Source organism: Bos taurus, chromosome 11, assembly GCF_002263795.3.
Source record: "Bos taurus isolate L1 Dominette 01449 registration number 42190680 breed Hereford chromosome 11, ARS-UCD2.0, whole genome shotgun sequence".
Classification (NCBI taxonomy): domain Eukaryota; kingdom Metazoa; phylum Chordata; class Mammalia; order Artiodactyla; family Bovidae; genus Bos; species Bos taurus.
Genome location: NC_037338.1, coordinates 15124242 through 15140517, shown reverse-complemented (window position 1 = coordinate 15140517; position 16276 = coordinate 15124242). Strand labels below are relative to the sequence as shown.

Sequence of the window (16276 nt, the reverse complement as noted above, 5' to 3'; positions counted from 1 at the left end):
TTGAATAGAGCTCTTCTTTACACCAACCTCATCAGAGTACTGTAATTATCAGTCACCAAACTAATCCTCACCCACAAGAGATAATAATTTTATTATTAAGGTACAATTATAATCAAGAAAGTCTGAAACATATCTTATAGTCTATTATTTCAAATACTAAAAGTCAGAAGGTACTTTTCAGATACATGTATTTGTGTGCATATTACATGCATATATAATTATCTCATATGTTATTACATGTGACAGCAAAAACTCCTAATTACAGAACTAACAGCTTTAAAAGGCATTCAGTTGCATGGTGGTGTTCCACTGTGCCAGCTCAGTTTCTCCTCTAAGCAGTCATTCTTACTGAAGCCTTTGGATGCACAGACAGTTTGTTAATATGGCTGTAATGCAGTATTGGTTCTACCTAGTGTACTTCTACTCCTCAGCAGACCACGAGAAAGAAGGCAACCCAACTAATATATCTCCACTACATTCCTTCACTCAAGCATTACCTGAGTTATTCTTTATTAAAGTACAAGTGCCCCCATGAAAGACTAAAGGATAATTTGCTTCTTTATATAAATTTTAATAACCCAGGAGAGTATTCTGAAATAAGAAATCTGCCTTGAAGAAGAAGAACAAAATCCTGGAACATCATAACAGATGTAGTTATAAAATGCTTCACTACGCAGACAATGAGAAGCCAGAGGAGGACACTGGGTATCTTAGTGAGTAGGAAAGTGAAAAATAAAAAGAGAAGCATGTTAAGTTAAGAACAAGCTATTCTTTGTGAAAATCTTAAGGTGAGGATGAGAACCAAAACACCACTCTAAATTGCAGCCACATATAAAACAGAAGCTCGGCTAGCTTGGCTTCTGCTAACTTTAGTTTCTCCCAATTAAACACTGATAAAAGGCAGAAGAGGGCTTCCCAGGTGGCGCTAGTGGTCAAGAACGTGCCTGCCAATGCAGGAGACATAAGAGACACGAGTTTGATCCCTGGGTTGGGAAAATCCCCTGGAGGAGGGCATGGAAACTCACTACAGTATTCTTGCCTGGAGAATCTCATGGACAGGGAGCCTAACAGGGTACAGTCCATAGGGTCGCAAAAAGTTGGACACAATTGAAGCGACTTAGCATGCAAAAGGCAGAAGACCAAGACCATGAATGGACAGGGTCCCATTCCTTTTAAATTTTGTTAGTTTTTATTTGCAAAATGCCATTACTTTTAGAGGACTGGAAGATATATCCTATTAATAAAGTTTCCCAAAGCATGAGAAAACATTAAGTGGCAGTTAGACACAGTATTAGTCAACTGAATTAAGAGTGAGAAAATGAGAGTATTTTACCAATGAAAAGAAAGGTCTCAGTAAGCCTTTGGTAACTACTTATTTGCTAAATCTTCTTTCTTAAAACAGAAAACAGGCCAGACAATGGAGTCAGACACTAACTTTTTAAGAATTCAGTGTATTCACATTAACACTTATCATTTGCCAGATGATGGCAAATGATACTGACTTCCTTTTGGCAGTTGATACTGGTTTTTCTGATATGTTAGTAATTTGAAATTACCTCTGTAAATAAATGTTTGGTTTAATTAAGTTACCTGATCTAAAGAAAGAGTCTACCAAAAGCACAGGTGGTACAAGAAAAGCTCTCCCTCATAATGCTGAAGCTCTGACAAGGACTTCTACCAAGAAAAATTTCCTTCAATTTTCAACCATGAAAATGGTTTATTTGATCAGATTAAGAAAAATCCCACTATTACATGACACTCTTTTTAGATTCAAGTAAGTTCTAAAATAATACAGATAAAAGGCTCCAGAAAAATTAAATCTAAGGCCTACTTACTGTCATGTAAGTTCTCTCCATACACACAACTGTAGCTCGATGACAGCTTTAAGGAAATAAGCTGCAGCTATGGAGCCCACGTGCCACAACTACTGAAGGCTGCACGCCCTAGATCCCACGCTCAGAACAAGAAAAGCTACCACAGTGAGAAGCCTGCGCACCACAGCCAGAGAGTAGCCCCCACTCGCCACACCTAGAGAAAGAGCCTGCGCAGGAACAAAGATCCAGCACGGCCGAAAACTGAAGAAAAAAAAAAGATTTTAGAATCTCTGCTAATGATTCTTAGTCTCTTTCAAGCCAACAGATGATTGTTTTCTGTCTTCAGTAAAACAACCCAGTAGGATTAGTACTGGAAAATTTCTGCATAGGATTACAGACTTCAGATTCTTGTATACTAACAAAGGAAACCATTTATCCTATAGCACTTGCACTTTTTGAAGGAGATCCCTAGGGATTAAATTTGCAGTCACTGATATTAACACATAGGCAGAATAATGTAGTTAATAATTAATTTAAAGCCTGACTTAACATTATTGCTTTTATAAAGTCAAACATCTGAATCATAGAAAGTATTTCTACCCAGGAACTGTCTTTATAAAGTCCACAATATTACAGCAAGAATCCTAATGGACTCAAATCCTCAGTCCCAGCACGGCAGGATGGGAGAGGACACACACAGCTCAACTGTCAAGACAGAAAGGAAGAAAGTCTCTTAATTCAGTCTTCTAACTCCCACCCACCATTCTGCTACGCTGCAAGTCGATCTTTTTTTATAATGCAAATCTGAATAGATTTCCGCTGAAAACCCTTTCACCACATCTAAAAACAGATACCTAATGAAGTTGGGCTTCCCTGATGGTTAAGTCGGTAAAGAATCCACCTGCAATGTGGGAGACCTGGGCTTGATCCCTGGGTTGGGAGGATCCCCTGGAGGAGGGCATGGCAACCCACTCCAGTACTCATGCGTGGGAGAATCCCCATGGACAGAGGAGCCTGATGGGTTACAGTCCATGGGGTTGCAAAGAGATGGACACAATGGAGAGATTAAGCACAGCACAGCACAACTATGAAGTTCTTCAAGCTGCTGTTTTCCTCTCCAGCCCCATTTCCTACCCCTACCTCCCACCCAAAGGACACCCAGGCACATCAAACTTCTTCATTCTTTACATTTTCCTGAATTTTCGCGAACCTTCCTCACACAGTCTGGTATACCAGTTCCCTGCACCTCTTATTTAGCCTATTCTTACATATTCTTTGGGTTTCCAAAACTGATTTGATGCTCCAATAATGTGTTAAATTTTCCATATATCATGTACTTGTTATTAAAACTAATTATTGTTTCCCACATTATTTGTCAGCCCCTTGGAAAAAGGCCTAATTTTCTTGTTATGCTCTGAGGAACATTCAATAAACATTTGTTGAAGGAAGAAAATCAGTCATGCTCTTGTGACTAAGCGAGATTTCCCCTATCTGAATATAACTGCAAGTTTCTAAAACACAAATTAGATAAAAGAAAGATAAATGATCTGCCTTTTTAATGTCTTAATAATATTCTCCTATTTCCTCTTATAGAAAGTTTCAGGCTTGAGGCGGGACAGCCAGCAAACCTACATCATCTCCATCATCCTTTTGAGCTTTGAGATCAACATTAGCTGAGTTTATGTACTGTCCTCAAGAGAGTATAATCTTAATTAGGTTATTCCAACCTGTGAAAGTAAACTTTGGACTTGGGCAAAATATTTTAATCCCCTTCATCCACAAAATATAAAAACTGTAAGTATAACATATATAGAGAAAACAATTTCAATGTAAATTATTACACATAAGCACAGTTATCATCTAGAGTCCTGCAAATTACAAAGAGAATCTGTTTTTTCTTTATCTAAGATGACCAAAGAGTGCTAAGTTAAAATTTCATTTGGAAGGAAAAGTAAAATGCACGCCTTTTATGTAAACTTGGCTTTAAGAAAGGAAAAACAAAGAGTAACAAATGAGAAATACCAAGACAAAAGAAAGGCAATACAATTAATACACGAACATAATTAGTAAACTAGTATGTCTACTAAATAGATCTACTTTATTTACCCTAACGTATTTTTTCCCAGAGCCCCCAAGTACAGACGTGGCCAGGACTTCACAAAGAATCACCCACAGGCACAGCACCCTCCCCACTTATTTATTACTGAGAAAAAGAGACAAAAATAATATAAAAATGTTCTGAGCTGTGGTACACTTAAACAGTACTTTCAAAATCGTAACTACAAACCTGATGAAGCACTAAAACAATACTCTAAAAATGTTACGTAAACAGAACATATTTGCCTTGACCATTCTCTTCTGAGTATCCTGGTTTTGTGTTGTTTTTTATACATACACTTGGAGGTTGGGTAGGCAGGTAGAAGGGAGGGGGAGGGGGAAGCTTTGCATCTTGAAACAGTGTTAAAAATGAATTTAGGTAACCTTCATTGAGTATAAACTTTGCAGGAAATTGGACTATACTGTTCACTTTATTAGAGTTCTATACTGATGAAAATATGAAAAGAAGTGTATCTTAAGTTTTGACAGGCTGGAGAAGAGCAGATTTTCCCTTCTGGGAAGCAGAAAATGAGTTCTCAAGGTGCCAAAAGTTTGAAAGGAAAGAAAGAATGTTATAATATGTACATCTTTGTTGGCTTCTTTTTCTAACAGAGTCTGTATTTTATACCTATGTAAAAAAATACAGATACCATGAGGGATCTTCATGAAGCATATTCAAACTCTATGTAAAACTCTCTGTCAGTGTTTGTCAGTAAAACAGCTTTTAAAAAGTTAACTGCACAAGGTTACTGTAAAGATAAAATAAAAAATGAAATGATCTCTGGGAATAGTCATTATGATCTTTACATGCATGTTTTGCTGGTACAGAATTTAGAAGTTTGAAGTGTCATTTTTTTTGTTCTGTGATTCTCAAATTTTACGTTATTAAAAAATCAAGTGAGAACAGGTAAGACAAACATACTGCAAAGATGAAAAAGAAAATTAACTGATTCAAAATACCACTAAGAAAGGAATAAACTTTCTCTAGCCTAATTCTGCATTTTTATGCAAACATCAGAATTTATGCCATCTCTTTTAAGTGAAACTGACAACCACTAGACAGATTCTGCTAAGAGAATGGAAAAAGTTACCAGGAAAAGGTTATTTTTAAAGTTTTTTGATGAGAGAACTCATCATCTGATTTCTAGCAAGGTATAAACTTAAACCAAAGATTCATTTAAAAATTCAGTTTTCTATGAAGACAAAATACTAACTTTAACTCCAACAAATAAATCCTCTTCTCAAAAACATTAGAGCATAAATTATAATGTATGTATCAAAATGAAATAGTAGTAATCCATAAATCCAACAGTTCTAATTCTATGAATCTACTCTGCAGAGATTTCTACAGATCCCAAGAGATGTAAGAAGTTGTTACAAATTAGAAACAACCCAAATGTCCATGAAAAGATGGGAAGGTAAAATACAGCATCTATACACAATGCATAATCATAAATATTAAGAACAATATTAGCAATATGTATTTACTTAGAGTGAAGGTGTCTTCCACCTCAATATTGAGTGAAACTAGCATCTATTTGTGTAATATGTACAATGTGATAACATTTAACAAAAACTCCACCTACAGCTATAAGATATCAGATGGAGATGTCTGATAAGCCACCATGAATAAACACTTAAGTGTAGGATTTGGTGGATACTTTTTCTTCATAGTTTTATTTATAGTTCGCGCATATATGTATTTAATCAGCATATATCATTTTTTTAATGAACAAAGTTATTTTTAAAAAAGATCATAAAAGCCGAGGTCAAAAGAAATAAAATAGTACCTTAAACGATTGGTGTAGGTATCAACACAGGTCTTCATTTTGGCTAATAATGTACCAACGGAAGTCTGACACTCTGACTGTTCTTCTTCCTCTTCACCATTCTCTGTAGAAAGAGGCAACAACAGGGGCACCATGCACGTACAGGAAGCAATGGCCCGGAGCAGTTCTAGCAGAGCTCGATAGAGTGGCACGTGTCTTGCCATGTCGAGAACTGTAAGAGGGAAGAGAGGAAAAGTATAAAATGAGCACATGTGCAATATAAAAGTTAAGTCCACAGCAATGTAGCTTCTACTTCAATCTTGAGATTAATTGGTAGGTTGGTAAATGGACTGAAGAAGTTTGTGAAGCATCAATGTATAGAATACAACAGGCACTTTTAGGGAAAAACAACAACAAAATGAACATGGCACAGAGTTGGGAGATAGCAAGAACTGTAAGTAAGCAATTTGCTACTTGTTTTTGGCTGTGCTGGGTCTTTGTTGCACTGTATGGGCTTCTTTCATTGTGGAACACAGGCTCAGCAGCTGTGGTGCTGGCGTTCTCTAGCTGCAGTGCTCAGGCTTAGTGGCCCTATGGCATGTGGGATCTTAGTCCCCCAACCAGAGATTGAACTTGTGTCCGCTGTATTGGAAGACAGATACTTAACCACTGGATCACCAGCGAAGTCCCAAGTAACTACTCAGTTATATCACAAATAAAAATAATTAAACGGTCCAAATAATATATTAGGGCAGTAAGTACATTTATTAGTATGACATGGAAATATATTTTTCAAATTAAATTGAAAGGAAACCATTGTATCTTAGGTAAAACAGAATGATACAACCACAGTTTACCAAAAGCAAAATTCAATAAATCAACTTGTTAGGGAAAAAAGAAAGTTGACAGTGGTAGCTTTTAGTTGTCAGCTACAAATCAAATGAATTTCTTTCTTAAAACTACATGCATCTCACAGTGGATTCCATGCTCTAAGAACATGTATTGCTTTTAAAACTTTTATAAGCGGTTTTGTTAGGTTTGTGGCTTCCTCCCAAGTGGAATTTCCTTTTGTGAATCATGTGAGTTAAGGACCTAACAACATTTTTCCAATAGCAGTTACTGAACAAAGTTAATCCATAACTTTATTATTTATTATGTTAGTTATTCTTTAATTATTCACTGAAAACCTACTGGTGGACAGGCTGGGAATATAGCAGTGAAGAATACAACCAAAAATCCTTGCCTTCATGTAGCTTACATTCAAGGTAGAGAAGACCAAGTGAGTAAAAATTTTTGTAGACATTACTAAGTACACTGAATGCTAAATAGAAGATTGAAACAGGGAAGGAGAATTAGAGAGTACCGGCTTGAGGAAGAAATTGTCTAACTGCCCACAGCACTATACTGGGGTTAGATATGGGGAGGGATGAGGCCTCATCCAGGAATTCTGGACTTTGTTTGGCAAGGTATGTAAAGGGTTGGCTTAAAAAATTAGTTCTGGTAATGTGGAGACCAACAGTGAGCTGTTCAGAGTTATGGAGGAGCAGGCCCTTGTTTCACACCTTCCAATAATGATGCAGAGAACGGGGTAAAAAGTATGACTGTTCATTCTTTCTTTACTTACTTGAAATGTTACTCTCCATCTTTAAAACATAAAATTTGCATGTGCGCATGCTCACTCAATCCTGTCCAACTCTTTGTGACCCCATGGACTGTGTAGCCCACTAAGCTCCTCTGTCCATGAGATTTTCTAGGCAAGAATACTAGGGTGGGCGCCATCTCCTTCTCCAGGGATCTTCCCAACCCAGGGATTGAACCTGTGTCCTGTATCTCTTGCACTGGCAGACAGATTATTTACCACTGAGCCATATATTTGGTTATATTTAAAGCTTCTTTTTTAATTTATGACCTAATGCTACTTCTTATTATAACTCTATACTATAACATAATACACTATAGTTTTCAGGAAATTCAAGTTAAAATCCAAAGTTATAAAAAACAAACCAAAGTTAATTGATGGGCATAAAACACAACATTAATATTTGTGAGGATATGAAAAGGCTAGACTTTCTATGTAAACAGGTGGACATGCAAAGTGATAATGAATTTGACATTATTTTACATGCCCATATTCTATGACAGATGCTTCCTTCTGCCTAGGCCTCACTTATGGAACAGAGGATCTGAATAGGTAATTCTCCAAAAATGATATATAAATGGCCAATAAACACACTGTCATTAGTCATGAGGGAAATGCAAATCAAAACCACCATGAGTAATCTGCCATCTTATATGCACTAAGATCGCTGTAAAAGTAAAAAAATAACTTTAAAAAAGTAAAGAAATAACTTATTATCATGTGAACCAGCACTTCCACTCCTAAGTAAAAACCCAAAGCAATTGAAAGGAGGAACGAAAATAGTACTTGTACACTCACGTTCACTGAAGCATTATTCACAATAACCAAAAGTACTGGAGTGGGTTGCCACTGCCTTCTCCATAAACAACTCAAATGTCTATCAAATAAGTAAACACTGAAGAAGAACAAAATTGAAGGACTGACAGAATCAGACTTCAAAACTTACTACAAAGCTACAATAATCAAGAGAATGTAGTACTGGTGAAAGACAAATAGATCAATGGAACAGAAATGATAACAAAATGTGTACATGAAGGTTTGTAGCAGCTTTGTTTATAACTTCCCCAAACTGGAAACAGCCAAGATGTTTATCAAAAGGTCACTGGATAAACAAACTGTTGTATAACCATACAATGGAATATTATTCTGCAAAAAAAAGAAATGAGCTACAAAACTGAGAAAAGACATGGAGGAAACTTAAATGCATACAATACTCCTTAGTAAAAGAAGCCAATCTGAACAGGTTTACAGTGCATGGTTCCAACTAATGACATTCTGAAAAAGGAAAAACTATGGAGCCAGCAAAAGGATCAGTGGTCACTAGAGGTTTCACTGGGAGAGAGCGAGCGGGTGGAATGAATACATGGAACACACAGGGTTTCTAACGGCAGGGAAACTAATGACACTGTATGACACTGCAATGGTGACGCACGCATACCAGGCATTTGTCGAAACCCACAGACCGTGTAACACAGAGCAAACTCTAATACACTGACTTCAGTTAAAAATACGTCACTGTTAGCTCATCAACAGTACCATGTACCACTCTAACATACACTATCAGGTGGCTCAGGGGTAAACAATCTGCCTGCCAAAGCAGGAGGCGCTGGTTCAATCCCTGGATTGGGAAGATGCCCTGGAGAGGGAAATGGCAACCCATTCCAGTATTCTTGCTGCGAAAATCCACAGACAGAGGAGTCTGGCGGGCCACAAAGAGCCAGACACAACTGGCACACATACACAACCACACTAATCAGGATGTAAGTAACGGGACACTATGAGTGGAGGGGCAGGGAAATGTACCATCTGCTCAATTTTCTGTAAACTCAAAGCCTCCTTTAAAAATCTTAGTCTACTGATTAATTTTTTAAAACATTAGTCTAACAATTTAAAAATAAACTATCTAAAATTATTTTACATAAAATTATACAACAATATAAGTAATTCAAGACACACTGATGTTTCTTTTTAAATAAATGGTTATAAAGTTATCAAGAACAAAAAAAGAAAAAACCCACAAAATGAGAAGCTACTTCTCCATTAGCCGAATAAAGCTGAGGACAGCCTACATGCTAAAACTCAATACAGAAGACAGTGGGGAAAAGAATCTGACAAACATGAAAATTTTTTAAAAGTTTAAAATCTGGAAATAAACAGCCACAGAGAAAGTAAGAAAGCTCCTCTAAGTTAAGTGAAACATGATACTTCCTTTTATGTACTGGTGTTTATTTTATTCAACTAAGTAGATTCCAACTAGGAATCTTAAACTACAGAAAGCTAAGATAGTCTCTTCATATCAAGGAGGGACAGAAGTAAAAGCTGTGGAGGCAAGGTAACAGGCAGTGGATAATGAGATTGAGAATAGTAAAGACAAGTGAGACATACATTTACGGGCCTGATTTACAAAGAACATGAAATAAATTTCAGTACTATGTCATTTCTTATGACAAATTTTCAGCTTAAAAAAAATGAAGCTTTTATATATTTCCACTTTCTTGACAATAGTCAGTTACATAAACAAGTGTTCTCATTTTAATGTCACATTCCACCCGGATATTAACGCATACAGCAATCCATGCTATGTCTAGAACCTGAAAAATGGTTATTCATATCTGATTTACATTATTCATGTTTTCTTTTTAAGACTTATTTCTGAATATCTCCAGGAAGGGGAATCTGGAAAGCTAAGGGAGAGCTAATTTTTCCTCTCTTTTGAAGACAGGCACTTTTAAAATAACATGTCTGGGTAGTCAGCAAACGAAATGAGTCAATAAACGTAACAGTCTCTTAATGATAAAATACAGATGAGTACAAAATACACCAAGTGTTTCAATCCTGAATTCCGTAATTCTCTATTTTGCCACACAGAGCTTCATCAGAAAACCCTCAGGTGTCGTTTCACACAGCACACGCCATCATTACTCCAGGATTAAATGTCACTAGCCTGACAAAGAAGAGCAGCACCACAACACTGTTACACAATGCCCCGCCTGCAAATGGCTTACAGCAACTTCTTCGCTCAGCACGTGCCACGTGCATATTTCAATTTACTGCTTACCCTAACCAAGCAAGTAAAGTCACTATCCTTTGGATCCTCAGATGGACCTGTTGGTTGAATTATGCAATGCTTGAAATATACCTTGGAATTTACCATCAACAACTACAGATACAGGTGTGTGACACTGCTATATAATTATTTCAGTTAGAGAATGTTATGTTTTGAAAGGAGTAACCAGTACTTGGTAAAAGAATAAAATTCCCATTTTCTGTATATGAAAAAACATTTCAGTGGGGAAAATGATATTCAAATTGCTGGAAAGAAACAGCATAGGGTAAAGGTTGGTGAGAAGAAATTTGTAAGACATAACCATAGAGATTAGTCATTTTTTCATGAAACACAATTCAGCAAGTATAAAAGCTGAAAATAATTCTAAGAAAAAGTGGGAAACATTTACTGCTTGGCTTATTACTGGCAGAAGCTATCAATTCAAACCAAAAAGTTTCAGTGAAATTTACCAAGGATTACTAATGGAAAAGACCCACTCCTTCCAGAGAACTGAAAACATTTGCCACCTTCAATCAGGAAGTTGGTCAGGTTTTTTGTTCACTTCTTTTTCTCTGAATGTAAACAGAAGTTATTCATCACTTTGTGGACTAAAGTAGGATATCTGGGAATACTTCATTCCTGATGCAATGGAGGATAATGAACACTTCTCTTTTAATTATTTTTAAAACTCAGATATTTATAGCAAATATGTTATAATAACTCTAAGTGGTCTGTAACTTTTAAAACTTGTGAATCACTATTTTGTACACCTATAATTTATATATTATACATCAACTATACTTTAAAAAATAACTCAGACATTTAATAACTTCAGTATTTTAGGTTAAAATATGTGGTGATCATACATTGCAGACATAAACTGCTAGTCATGTTAAATATATCAGTTAGGTATGCATATCCCATTGCTGCTGCTGCTGCTAAGTTGCTTCAGTCGTGTCCGACTCTGTGCGACCCCATAGACGGTGGCCCACCAGGCTCCCCCGTCCCTGGGATTCTCCAGGCAAGAACACTGGAGTGGGTTGCCATTTCCTTCTCCAGTGCATGAAAGTGAAAAGTGAAAGTGAAGTCGCTCAGTCATGCGCAACTCTTAGAGACCCCATGGACTGCAGCCTACCAGGCTCCTTCGTCCATGGGATTTTCCAGGCAAGAGTACTGGAGTTGCCATTGCCTTCTCCGAAATATAGAGCTAGAATACATAAACTGTGGGATCTAATTAATATGTACCTTTTCATTATATTTTCTATCATTCTATCCAACTGTTAAAATGATAAAACATTCTTTGAAGTTCTACTAAAACGCATTTATCTTCTATCATTTTCCACCACCTTCAACAGAGTAAAAGAGAAGTGCAGACTGAAAAATTATGCAACAAACACAAGTATAATTAATGTATTTCCTATTTCACTATACAGTTCAAAGATATCTTTCTTGGGGATTTGTTTCACAATTTTTGTTTCCTTCTACACCAAGAGATTTTTCTGGGAAAATAGGTACTCCTGTCATTTTTATAGCAAAAGATGTAAAGAAACAAGAAGAGGAAGAAGAAAAAGAAGAATCTGTCTTGACCATGTTAGGATTATCGGGATAGTACTTAGAAAGTGAAAGTCGCTCAGTTGGGTCCGACTCTTTGTGACACGCGGACTTTAGCCTGCCAGGCTCCTCTATCCATGGTATTCTCCAGGCAAGAACACTGAATGGGTTGCCATTCCCTTCTCCAGGGTATCTTCCTGACCTGGGGATCAAACCGAGGTCCCCCATGCAATAGCACTTAACCTCTTGGTAATTGTTTTTGTGTATATCTTTATCACACTCTGACAAGTCTCTTTCTTGGGTTCCATTCAAGACAAAATACAGCTTTAAAAAATTTGTTTTTAAGGATAACCTTTAGAAGAATATTTTCAGAAAATTATAACATTCCAGGGCAAGTGCCTGGCCCGTAGGGCAGCACCCAGGGTGCCTTATTCCAGGATCAGCAGTGGCTATATGGACAATAAAGATTTATTTCTGGATTCCAGAAAGCATACAAGAAACAGTAACTGAAATAAGACACAAAAACAATGATGCAACAGACATTATTCTAAAACTACATACTGAATATCATTTTCATTCAAAATGCTTTTACATTTATGTTCACTTTAAGTTTCTAATAACCTACATAATATAGGAAAAGGAAATTTTTTTGACATGGGAAAGCTAACCAGCAAAATATATAGGAAAATAAAGTTTTACTCAGCATCAATAAATGCTGAACATTTCAACATCACTGTCTTCATTTGGATTTACATTGAAAATTGCAAAAGAAATGCATGCTTTATGTTAATCCATTAGTAGGTAAGCAGTAAGATCACATAGAAAATAAATACTAACTACCCAGAAAAACATCTTGTTCTTTTCTGATGTTTTTCAGCGTATGCTGATTTTATTTGTCTAATCAACTTCAGAAATACAAAATGAGAGGCTCACCTAAAGCATAAAAACCTCAATACAATCTAGGAATGTAACATTTGTTTACAGAATGTTCATTTGAGTAGACACAAAAACTAATGTGAGAATTAAAAAATAAATTATTCAAATATTTAGTTAAGTTATCCTTATTTCTCTGTAAAATAAAAATCCTTTCAAGTGACTGAATACTAAAACTTAATCCATAACTATGTGCAATCAATATCCCTACAAGTTACATGACTAGCATGCATATCTTAAAAGATAATCATGGAAAAATAGTTACAGTTCCAACTGTACATTTATTCCTATGTAACTTTTTAGTATTCTTGCCTGGGAAATCCCATGGACATAGAAGTCTGGCAGGCTACAGTCCATGGGGTCACAAAAGAGTTGGACTAAACAAAATACAACAAACTTAGTAATAATTTTTGGATATAAAGAATGTGGTCATATTTAACACATTTGCATAGCAACAAAATTAACTTATTCTCTCATAAAATTAATTTAAATACTGAATTTTAGAGGAAATATTCTAAAATAAGATACAGTAACTTTTAATCCAGTGTGAGGAAAATCAGATGGTGTAACAAAGTCTTCTGTAATGGGTTTTGTCCCATTACACTTAGTTACAAAACTACGAAACCAATAAAATGAAAATGATGAAATTTTAATACTAGCACATACCATCACTCAGCCAAGACCTGGTGGGCTGTCGTCTGTAGGATCGCACAGACTCGGACACAACTGAGGGACTTGACTTTCACTTTTCACTTTCACGCATTGGAGAAGGAAATGGCAACCCACTCCAGTGTTCTTGCCTGGAAGATCCCAGGGACGGGGGAGCCTAGTAAGCTGCCGTCTATGGGGTCGCACATAGTCGGACACGACTGAAGCGACTCAGCAGCAGCAACAGTGCCTCTTCTCATTCTGATCTTCCTCTAACATGTCAGGTCTACTCATTTTTCTGTTCCGTACTGATAAAAATCTATTTATATCATTTTTAAAATTTGAAAATATGTGAGTTTAGTAATAATGGCCATATTATGGGTAAACACTTAAACTTGGGCAACTGAATACATTTCTCTTTATTTCATTTGCCCCTTCCTATTATGACACTATGAAACAAACACTAAAAAGGCAAAGATTTTGTAACACTTGATAACATTCCTGGAATGTTCTACTATATTCTACTATGTTCTACTATATTAGTGGCAAGTAATTTAATGCGCCCAGTGGTGCTGTTTTCTAAAAATAGGAACATCTCATTTTCCAAAATGGGAATGAGACAGATTCTAACACTTCACCTGCTATTTCTTATTTTCACACACTGTAAAGTATTTCTTATTTAACTTACATGCAAAATACATTATGAGAAATTCTGGACTAGATGAAGCACAAGCTGGAATCAAGACTGCAGGGAAAAATATCAATAACCTCAAATATGCAGATGACACCACCTTTATGGCAGAAAGTGAATAAGTAAAGAGCCTCTTGATGAAAGTGAAAGCCGAGGGTGAAAAAGTTGGCTTAAAACTCAACAATCAGAAAACTAAGATAATGGCATCTGGTCCCATCACTTCACGTCACACAGATGGGGAAATAATGGAAACAGTGATAAGACTTTATTTTGGGGGGCTCCAAAATCACTGCAGATGGTGACTGTAGCCATGAAATTAAGACGCTTGTTCCTTGGAAGAAAACCTATGATCAACCTAGACAACGTATTAAAAAGCAGAAACATTACTTTGCCAACAAAGGTCCATCTAGTCAAAGCTTTGGTTTTTCCAGTAGTCATGTAAGGATGTGAGCTGGACCATAAAGAAAGCTGAGCGCTGACGAATTGATGCTTTTGAACTGTGGTGTTGGAGAAGACTCTTGAGAGTCCCTTGAACTGCAAGGAGATCTAACTAGTCCATCCTAAAGGAAATCAGTCCTGAATATTCACTGGAAGGGCTGATGGTGAAGCTGAAACTCCAATCCTTTAGCCACCTGATGCAAAGAACTGACTCACCTGAAAAGACCCTGATGCTGGGAATGATTGAAGATAGGAGAAGGGGATGACAGAGGATGGCATCACCGACTCAGTGGACATGAGTTTGCATAAGCTCCTGGAGTTGATGATGGACAGGGAGACCTGGCATACTGCAATCCATGGGGTCGCAAAGAGTCCTACAGGATCTAGGGACTAAACTGAGCTATATTTCTGGCAATGAAATGAGACCGCCATCTAGTGGCCAGTGGGGTAACTGACGTCTTACTCAATAGCACGAATATATAAAACGGCAGCTGGAGGAAAAATGGTCCTTGTATATCATTGTTTACAAGCAATTTTCAAAATAACATGACTACAATGAAAGGAAGTCAAAATATGGGGAGGAGAAACTAAAATGAACACATACTTCATATGAGGATCTTCCTATCTAGTAAAAAAGTCTCATAAAAATAACTACTTTCTCTCTTTAGAAGCTTTTATCATTCCTTTAAAAAAAAATGATACTAGAGATAATGGAGAAGGTAATGGCAACCCACTCCAGTACTTTTGCCTGGAAAATCCCATGGACAGAGGAGCCTGGTAGGCTGCAGTCCATGGGGTCGCTAAGAGTCAGACACGACTGAGAGACTTCACTTTCACTTTTCACTTTCATCCATTGGAGAAGGAAATGGCAACCCACTCCAGTGTTCTTGCCTGGAGAATCCCAGGGACGGGGGAGCCTGGTGGGTCGCACAGAGTCGGACACGACTGAAGCGACTTAGCAGTAGCAGCAGCAGAGATAAGAGTCTAATACAAACATATAAACCACTTTTTGTTTCACTTACCAACTAAACTGTGGCTTCAAATTTACTGTTTTATAATTCTAACAACTATTTTATAGATTCAGCTTTTTGAATTAAGTTCTTTGAAGGTAAAATCTGCACAAATTCTACTTAAAAAGTTACTAAATCTGTTACATATAGTTGACCAGCACAAGGTTGTTACTGAGCACTGTTAGCCTCTCCCTCCTTCACTTCTTGTCTTTTGTGCACCCTTTTGTTTCTTTGGGGTGGGCGGTGGGAAGGGGCTCCTAAAAAGCAATTAAGTGGTCAAAGAAACATCTCAAAGGCTAAGAGGGAACATAAAGTGCTATGTTTTTAAGAGAAAATAAAAATCTTAGATCATATGAAAAGTTTCATCTCGCCTGCCAGAGTGAACTGGTAAGCTTGATAAGAATACATCACACATTCACAGAATAAAGCAGAAAGGTTTTGGTTTTGGTGGAGGGTCCTGGAAATAATCTCCAAGGGCAAACTATAGTTCAGGGTGGCTTTCGAAAGAGCCTATTACACTAGGCTTGTGTTTTTGTGTACTATATGCTAGCAACATAAGCGAGCCATTTCTTGAATACAATGCCTTACACAAAATTATTAGCACTGCTCTCACACTTAAAAAACAACTTGCTAGATACGT

General features: G+C 36.9%; 1 protein-coding gene across 9 annotated transcripts in view; it reads right to left on the bottom strand.

Moving 5' to 3' along the window:
- Positions 1-16276, bottom strand: part of BIRC6 (baculoviral IAP repeat containing 6) — a 213632-nt gene that overhangs the window by 34255 nt on the left and 163101 nt on the right. For all 9 annotated transcript variants that reach the window (XR_003037059.2, XM_024998841.2, XM_024998843.2 and 6 more), the window contains 1 exon segment: positions 5702-5912. Coding sequence is in view for 8 of the 9 variants with exons in the window: in XM_024998841.2 (XP_024854609.1) it covers positions 5702-5912 (211 nt within the window). In the remaining variant the exon portion in view is untranslated.